At 44.0% G+C, this 8,810-nt stretch overlaps 2 protein-coding genes across 2 annotated transcripts in view; one reads left to right on the forward strand and one right to left on the reverse strand.

Annotated features, from left to right (window-relative positions):
• The first annotated feature begins 1,825 nt into the window (after positions 1-1,825).
• ZBTB8OS (zinc finger and BTB domain containing 8 opposite strand) lies at positions 1,826-5,664 on the forward strand. The gene is made up of 7 exons (XM_009075623.1): positions 1,826-1,913; positions 3,184-3,208; positions 3,718-3,839; positions 4,047-4,129; positions 4,608-4,660; positions 4,813-4,849; positions 5,518-5,664. The coding sequence occupies exons 1-7, from the start codon at positions 1,826-1,828 to the stop codon at positions 5,602-5,604; spliced, it is 495 nt and encodes a 164-aa protein (XP_009073871.1). The 3' UTR covers positions 5,605-5,664.
• Positions 5,665-8,518: 2,854 nt separating this feature from the next.
• ZBTB8A (zinc finger and BTB domain containing 8A) overlaps positions 8,519-8,810 on the reverse strand; it is a 6,908-nt gene continuing 6,616 nt past the window's right edge. Inside the window, 1 exon segment of the mRNA XM_009075624.1 lies at positions 8,519-8,810. This exon segment is cut by the window's right edge and continues 29 nt beyond it. Coding sequence (XP_009073872.1) covers positions 8,573-8,810 — 238 coding nt within the window. The 3' untranslated portion in view covers positions 8,519-8,572.

An 8,810-nucleotide genomic window follows, 5' to 3' on the forward strand; every position in this document is an offset into this window, starting at 1 on the left:
GGCGGCTGAGGCGACGTTCAGGGCTTCCGGGCTCGGGGCTCGCTTCCTGAGGGGGAGGGATCCTCCTCTAGTCGCCACAGCTGTGGGTGGAGTGTCCCAGCGGGACCGACTCGCGTGGGTGCGTGTGTGGGTTGAGGTTCGGTTCGCTCTTCCCCCCCCAGGATAGTGGTTTGTGTCCTTAGCTTGCTGCGGCGTTGTTAGTTGTTTATAATCGCTAATCGATTCGGGGGTTTCCTCTAATAGAGTGCTTTGCAGAGAGCGCCGTAGTGTTTGGTGGTTCTGAGGGTGAGGTGGGGCCTGATTGTCCACAGCTAAGGTTTAACAGGTCTAAAAATCGAGTAATTCTCAAATATCGCGTCAGTATCTGGGTTTATTCAGGTATCTGATCAATATCTGGGTTTACTCAGTTATCAATATCTGTGTGTATTCAAATATCTGATCAATATCTGTTTATTCAGGTATCACATCAGTATTTGGGTTTATTCAGGTATCTGATCAATATCTGGGTTTACTCAGTTATCAATATCTGTGTGTATTCAAATATCTGATCCATATCTGGGTTTTTTCCCCAAGAAGAGCTTTAGTTTCTCATTTCACTCTTCTCTTTGCACCATACCTACCTGAAAATTGACATTATCCATCCCAGGTCTTGTTTCTAAGCCATGGAATAAAGCAGCTCCTGTTTGAAAGGAGTTGTGTTAGGTGATAGGTCTAAGTCTATGGGTTGTGTTAGTTGGGAAAGTCTTGAGCTCAGCTGGGATAAATGTTATAGTAACAAAATTAAAGGGTGAGGATGCTTATTGTACCTGGAAATGTGAGGAGGGGTCATTAATTGCCTGAAGTTAATCAGATTCTTCAGTTTGTTGGATTTACAAGCAAATGTTTGCATGGAACAGCAACTGCTGAGAGCAGGTCTGAGAATGAGGCTGTTAAAAAAGGATTTGATGCAGCTCTTAGTTGTTTGTTTTACTTATAACATCATGAAAATGCGTCCAGGAAAACCCTAAACTTATTGGATTTGCCATGCACATACTTCTAAGTCTGAAGGTTCAAATCTAATCCTTGACCTAAGAGGAAAAGAAGCTTTTTTTGGTTGGGTTTTTTTTCCCTAAAGGAAAATCCCCTGTGGGGTCACACCTAGGGGTTTGTGGAGGCAGTGACACTTCAGGTTGGTGTGGGTTGAGCTCCCTCAGCTGTGAAGTTCAGCAGTTAACCCAAGGCAGGAAAGTTGAGTTCATTTCACAGCTATATTTTCTCTCCCCTGGGTGAATGAAATGCTCAGGGCACACAGCCACAAGGAAGCAACATGGATCTGCCCAGCAAAGGGCCAAAGTCCACCATTCCCATCAGGAATGCAATCCCTTAGCTTCACTGGCTCAGCTCATGGGGTGAGCAGTGTGGGATTGACCCCCCAACTCCTTCACTTCCCAGTTTGACAGCAAAAAACTGACGTCCCATGGATTTAGTGCTTGTTTGGAATACCTGAGCCTGTGTGTGTGTGTTCCCTAGCTGCTCTCAGGTGCCAGCCTGGACTCAGAGGAATTCTCCCCATTCTCCACAGGAGGGGGAATCATTCCTGGATGTGGCCGTGATCCTCACCACCAGGAAGTGAAGGAGTGTTGCTGGATGTTTCTCACCACCAGGAAGTGAAGGAGAGTAGCTGGATATTCCTCACCACCAAGAAGTGAAGGAGTATAGCTGGATATTCCTCACCACCAGGAAGTGAAGGAGAGTAGCTGGATGTTCTTCACCACCAGGAAGTGAAGGAGTGTTGCTGGATATTCCTCCCCACCAAGAAGTGAGGGAGTGTTGTGGACCCACAGCCATGGCAGCAGATGAGAGGGATTACAACCTGACAGAGGAGCAGAAGGCTGTCAAGGCCAAATACCCTCCCCTGAGTAAGAAATATGAGTGTGAGTATTTCCAACACCCTCCTGGTGCAGTGTGTTTGGGTGACAGTGCAGTCCTGAGGGCAAGGGACAGAGCAGGATGTATAGAAGTGAGAAATCCATTCCCAGCTAAAAACCTTCCTCGTTTTGGGTGCTAAAAAAAGGATAGCAATAAATTAGTTAAGTCTCACCATGCTAATTTCTTTTTTCCTAGCCATTTTTTAGCAAAGCAGAGAGCATTTACCTACCTCTCTCACACACGGACGTTCAAAACTCTCTTGGTTTTGTGCGTGGTGGTTTCACTCACATGCACCACTTAGAGATCATTATCTCTCCCTCTCCTCACCCCTGGAATGTCATCTAAGAGCGCCGAAGTGAGTGGGTGGTGGCCCAAGGGCCAACTCGAGGCAGGAGACCATTCCCTGGGTGTTTTTTCCTGTCTCTCTGTCAGGACAGTGCCTGTTTCTCTCAGAACTGATATTTTTAGGACATGCTCAGATCTTTCTTTGATAGCACTGCAGAAACACAGTGACCTATTACCACAGTCATGCAGTTTCCTTAACTGGAAGAGGTTTTATTCTTCTTGGACATCCAGTGGAATTTGTTTGCTTTAGAGACTGTTGTTGAGAATCCATTAATAGTGTTGTGGATGAGCTAAACAGCATCAGAACAATCTTCCAGCTGAAATTATCCTAGTGTGGCATTTATTTTCCATCTCAAATGAGTTCTGTTTCTGCCAAGCTGCTGCAGTTCTGCATTTCTTTCATTTACCTGGACAAATCTGATGTTCATTGTAAAACCTGATCCACTGGGGTGTTCATCACGCTGTGTTAGTCAGGTTTGCATTCTCATTTGTCTAACATGCAGAAGGGGGTGGGTTTTGGTGTGGGCAGCTGGATTTCCTCACTCAGCTGGAAATATTTGCACACCTCATGCTCTGCATGGATGATTTTCAGTCCTGCAGACTTCAGCACCAACTTTGCACTGCTGGTTGAAGTTTCCTTTTCTTGCAGTTTGCTTGTAGAAGCCTCTTGGGTCACAGCAGGCAAACCCTGCCCAGAGCTGGGCACAGAGGGCACTGACATCACCACATTGAGCACTGCTTGGCAGAGAGAAGCCAAAATTCCACCTCTCCCAAGTGTTTCTAATAGACTAAAACCAGATTGATCGGTCTGAGGATGAATGCAAAAAGTTCTTGTTAGAAAAACAGATATTGATGTTCTGGTTTTGTTGTAATCTTCATTTTGTAAATCACTTTGGTGACATCATGCCTTGTCTTCTTCTTTCCCCTCAGATCTGGATCACACAGCAGATGTGCAGTAAGTGTGGGGCAGTTGGGACTTGTCTCTGGGTTCAGTTAGTTCTTGCACTGCTTTAAGCCTGGAGGAGCTGTCAGAGGCTGTTCGCAGTGCAGCACCTCGTGGACCTGAAATGTCACTCCCTGTGTGTCCTGATGGTTTTGTTTCTGCTTTGGGGAGAGCAAAGAATCACTTTGGTTTCTTTTCTCTTTCCTTTGGTGCTTCTGACTAAGCCTCTCAGTGGGAAATGTCATGTGAAATTTTCTTTTAATCTCTTCCTTTGAAACCAGATTTCTTCTGTGTAGTTTATACTTTCATAGATATCAATCAGCCTTGTTAAGAATGAACTTCCCTGGCTGATAAAACCTTTTTTTGTCAATATTTTCCTAAGAAACTCTTTCTCGACAAACGAGTTTCTTTGTTCATCCACCTTCTCTGCATTATTCCCATGTTCTGGTTGCTCAGCTACATGTTGCTTTGAGGCTGTTCCTTTCTGCTACAGTCCAGTAAATGATTCCATGTCTTTTTAGACTCCATGCCTGGGGAGACACGTTGGAAGAAGCCTTTGAGCAGTGTGTTATGGCCATGTTTGGCTACATGACAGATACAGAGACTGTGGAACCTGTGGATACAGTGGAGGTCGAGGCTGAAGGTGAAGCTGCCTGGATTTTTTTAATATGGAGAGTTGGGAGAAGGATACCAAAACTGCATCTTTACATGTAGTGTTACTGCAGTTCATTAAAATCTAATTAGGCATCACTAATCTGAATCTTCCAAGCTGTGCATGTGATGTACTTTTAAAAGTGTTTGGGTTCTCTTGCTGAGCAAACCAACTGACATCTCTGCTTCAACCACACAGGACATGACATGTTGTCTCTTCTCTTCCACTTCCTGGATGAGTGGCTGTATAAATTCAGTGCTGATGAGTTCTTTATACCCAGGGTGAGTGTTCTGGTTTCCTCTCCTTCCTTTTGTAGGACAAGGCTATTCCCTAATAATACCAATGAGTTCAGTGGGACTTTGGGGATAAAAAGGAACAGAACAGGTTCCTAGGAACAACCTGGCCTGGTGGGAGGTGTCCCTGCCCGTGGCAGAGGGTCAGACTAAGTTTTCTTCCAACCCACAACATTCTGTGATTCTGTGAACAGATCATTTAAGCACAACATGTAGAGAATTGAAACTACCAGGGCAGAAAAACCTGAGAAACAAATCCCACCCCAAACACCAATTCTTAGCTGCTGTCACACATCAGGGGCAGTTCTGCCTTGGTGTTCCAAGCATCATTGTGTCTCTTTGAGGTCATCTGCTTGCAGATTCCATCTGAGCAGTGGAATGTGACCCTTGTAAATGGGATTTACTGGGAATTTTTACCTGAAGATAGAAGCTGTGGCTGATATTTCTCCTCTCACTTTCTCTGCAGGAGGTAAAAGTGCTTCACATCGACCGAATGCAATTCAAAATCAGATCAATTGGGTGAGCTTAAACCATCTAAAAAAGTGGATTGTGCATTTCATTTTTTTGCTTCCTTTAAGGCTGTAACTGAAAAATCTCACTCTTCTGTGCTCATCAGTGAAACTTGGTAAATATTACCAGGATTCCAACCTCTCTTCTTTTTGCTTTTAAAGGTGGGGAGAAGAGTTTTCTTTAGACAAACACCCACAGGTATGCAGTGTTTCCTCTGTCCATCTCTCTCATGTGGGATGGGGAGGTGTGGTGTTAAATCAGAGCTCTGAATTCACAGACCCAAGTTGAAACATGGCTCAATCTATCACCAAACTCACTTTCTGCATGTTTTTTTTAATGAATGTGTTCCTGAAACTGTTGCCCTGAGCATGACTTTTCCTCAGCATTACCCCAACTCCACACTTGGCTTCCTTTCTGTGTTGCTGAAAGCACAGCAAACCAGGCTGAACTCAGAATGTGTGTGTGGGTTTGGATTTCACACTGCTGGCACAGCCTTTTGTTTCATCAGGTTTTGCTTCTTCCTTCTGGGGAAGTTTCTGAACCCTAAAGAACTGCTGGAAGCAAATCCTGATCTCCCTCCCAGCTCTTTCTGGCACAGCAAATGCTGATGTTGTGTCAGAGCTGAGAGGAGGAATTTGTGCTATTCCAGAGGAAATAAAATGAGGGAACAGTTCCCTTTTCACTGTTTGGCCTGACCAGCAGTGTATCAACTTCCTTCTTCATCATGATGAGTGTAGTGAGAGCTTTTTTGGGGAGGAAAGCTGTGAAACTGGGTAGCATTTGAGGAAGGTGATAAGTACTGTATGTTATGAACTGTGAGAAAGGATGTCATGTAGCAAATCCATGGATTTGTGTCTCTTTCCTAGGGCACAGAGGTCAAAGCCATAACTTACTCAGCAATGCAGATCTGTGAAGATGAAAAACCAGAAGTCTTTGTCATCATTGATATTTAAAGCAAGAAGAGTGTGGGTAAGGGGTTATTTGCCTTTGGCTGGCAAAAAATCCCTTAAAAATGGAAATCCCCATGGAAGTAACTAAGGAATTGGCCAGTTAAACTCATCAATGGAGGGAGAAATTGCAGGGAATGTCAGGCAGTGTTTTCACTTGAGGGTGGTGAGACAGAATAAGAACTGTTTGGGGGGATAATGAGAAGAAATGTGTTGGAAGTCTCCCAGGAATGCTGTGGTGACCTTTAAGGTGATGTGATAGATGTGGTAGAGGCTGTATGAGATGCAGAAATCCATGGAGCTGCTCACTAAACTCCTCCATTTCTGCAGGGTGGCAGGAGAGAACGTTCACCTGCATGATTTCCTTTGCAGACTGCAGTGTTCTGCCTCTGAGCTGACATCCCTCCTCCAAAAATAAACCCCAGATAGGCTCAGATTTAAGGCAGAAAAAATCCTGGCTGTTGAAAGCACACCTAAAAATGATACCAGTTCACCAAACCTTTTAAACACGAAAGTCGTGCCAGCAGATGGTGCTGAACGGCTGTAAATAAATTTCCCTAATTTTCCATGGACATGGAATCCTAATAGCAGCTGTTATCCCATTAAAAAGTAGGGAGCTGTGGTGGGAGGCCCCAGGTTGCCTGAGGGTTCACTCCCAGCCGTGTCTTGTGCAAACTGATTCTTTTTGGAAAATCAGGTGATTTGGTTCAGCCTCGTTGTCTTCCTTTAGGAAGGATAATACAGTCCTTGAATGTCAAAGGATCATGGAGTTCACTGAATCAAAATCAACCAGAAATAATCAGCAGGGTGTTTTGTTCCCAATCAGAGGATGGGAAGGGTGTGTTCTCTCCTGCTGCTGTTTAAACATGAGGGGCAGAGTGCTCACCTCTTTGGTGTTTTTATTTTAAGTGCCTCAGATCTGGAGGCAATGTCTCATCCTGTAAAGTCATCTTAAATAGATCAGGTTTTATCTCCATATTTTAAAGACTGAGGGGTAAAATCCCTCTTCTTTTTTTAAGCCTCGATGCTGAAATAAACTCAGACTGTAAGAGCTAATGTGTGGGAGTAATTTTGACCTGTGAACTCAAACACCAATGAATGACATTTGTGCTTTGCTCTCACTGGGGTGAGTGGACTCTGTTGTCACTAAGAATAGCACTGTGCCAGTTTGATGGTACAAAATCAGTAAGTTCTTCACACCCTGGGTTTTCTTCCCTCCTCAGGCAGAGTCCTGGGGGCTCCAGCACTGCAGGAGAGTGAAGCCTGGGATGCTCAGAAGGAATGGTCCCTGGACTTTCCTCTCAAAGCAGCAGGACCCCCAGGAGGTGAGGGCTGGAGAGGGAGGTGAGTCCCATAAGCTGAAACAGGGCAGATTCTAGTTAGATATTAGGACAAATCAGCATGGGGCTGACACTTGAAAAGGCTGAAGTTGAGAGAGCATTAGGGGATTATTATCCAGGCTTGCCCTTTTCCTAGTTTAATGGCAACTGTTGGAGACAGGGAGAACTTGATGAGAATCTATATGGCTGTTCTCAGGTTCTCTATAGGGAATTTTTACTTGTCTGGCAGTAACCTCAGGCTGCAGATGCTGCTAACAGGAAAGAGCATCTAATGAGATATGAGACCAAACATATCTCTTCATCAAGATATCCTCCTGGGAGTGCCATTCTCTGCTCTCAGAATGTTCCTTCTATACATTCCCCCAGAGATTATTTTTCAAACCACTTTACTAGTGAGTATTTTCAGTTTCTCCCCCAAGTGAAGGTTCTCTGATCCAAATGACTGGGGAAAAAATATGGTGACTAAAAAAAGCTGAAGAGACTCCAGAATTTCAAAGATCCTTAACCTCTGAGGGAATTTGTCCCTATAAATAAATGTTTTTATGCTGTCAAGCATCCCTAATTTAAAAGAGTAGGAAAAGCAGCTCCATGATCTCCAAGTGTCCCACTGAAATTAAAGGGACTAGGTGTCTTTATTCCTAGGATAAGATAAACAGGAGTTTAAGCAAATCTTGTACCTGGGAAAAAATAGAGGAACCTTGACACGTGTACTTGCAGTGATTGCACTTTTATTTCCTTGGAACCAAGTTGGTGTATCTTGCTATAAAATTCACAGTACAAAAGAGGCAAACTCCTACTACCCAAGTGCACTACAGATGCTCTGGTCACTCTCTACTCTGTATGGCTTCAGTCATGCTTTCCTCAGCTCTAAGAAGCAGAAGGTTCACTCAGAAGACAAATCTCTGGTAAACAGGTTCTTCAGCAGAACTCCATTTGTTTGCTCCTGTCTTGGTGTATGTACAAGTTAATTACAATGTCAGCAGGGGAAAGTGTTTTGACATTTCCCAGCTGCTTCTGCAGTCAAACTTTTTCAAAGCAAATTGTCAATGTTTGTCTTTTAAAGACCTGTATCATACAGAACCTGTGGAGAACTGTAAATTGGTTCACACCTTCTCTGTGAGCAGCAGCTCTGAGCAAGTCTGGGAGTCTTGGTGTATGTACAAGTTAATTACAATGTCAGCAGGGGAAAGTGTTTTGACATTTCCCAGCTGCTTCTGCAGTCAAACTTTTTCAAAGCAAATTGTCAATGTTTGTCTTTTAAAGACCTGTATCATACAGAACCTGTGGAGAACTGTAAATTGGTTCACACCTTCTCTGTGAGCAGCAGCTCTGAGCAAGTCTGGGATGAAAAATAAACCAATTCTTCTAAAGAGTTTCCAGATAATAAGTGAGAACTTGGCCTTGGATGATCCTTGTGGATCCAGCTCCTTGTGATTCTCAGTACTTTCTGGGTGATATTGAGCAGCAGTTACACTGTTCCATGTCTGCAAGTACAAAACAACTTGTTTGAGTCCAAATTTTGCTTCTCAGACTAGAACTTCACCAGTATCTGATTGTAATGAAAGCAGTAAACCAGCATGAATTGGTAGGACAGGAGTAATTTTATCTCCAGCACAACAAACACACAAACAGATTTACCTAAGATTTGGTTTCACCTTTTCCTCTGCCTCATCTGGAACATCATCATTAGCGTGTCGGACGACCAAGTTGTAAGGCTTCTCCTCCATTGTCTCTTCATCTGATTTCTGTTCCTCCTCCAAAGCCCATTTGGGGAGTTTGTTCCCTGTGGAGGAGACAGGGGAATGTTCTGTGTGGAAATCCTCAAGGATGCTGTCAAAATTAGCTTCTGCTAAGCACTTGTGGCAGAGTCTG

This window comes from Acanthisitta chloris, unplaced genomic scaffold (genome assembly GCF_000695815.1).
Source record: "Acanthisitta chloris isolate BGI_N310 unplaced genomic scaffold, ASM69581v1 scaffold2735, whole genome shotgun sequence".
Lineage (NCBI taxonomy): Eukaryota > Metazoa > Chordata > Aves > Passeriformes > Acanthisittidae > Acanthisitta > Acanthisitta chloris.

Excerpts from the sequence above, each read along its gene's own strand:
- ZBTB8OS (XM_009075623.1), top strand. The coding sequence starts at position 1,826 with ATGGCAGCAGATGAGAGGGATTACAACCTGACAGAGGAGCAGAAGGCT. Across the intron at positions 4,661-4,812 it reads TTCAAAATCAGATCAATTGG|GTGGGGAGAAGAGTTTTCTT; the intron begins GTGAGCTTAAAC and ends TTGCTTTTAAAG. Across the intron at positions 4,850-5,517 it reads CTTTAGACAAACACCCACAG|GGCACAGAGGTCAAAGCCAT; the intron begins GTATGCAGTGTT and ends TCTCTTTCCTAG.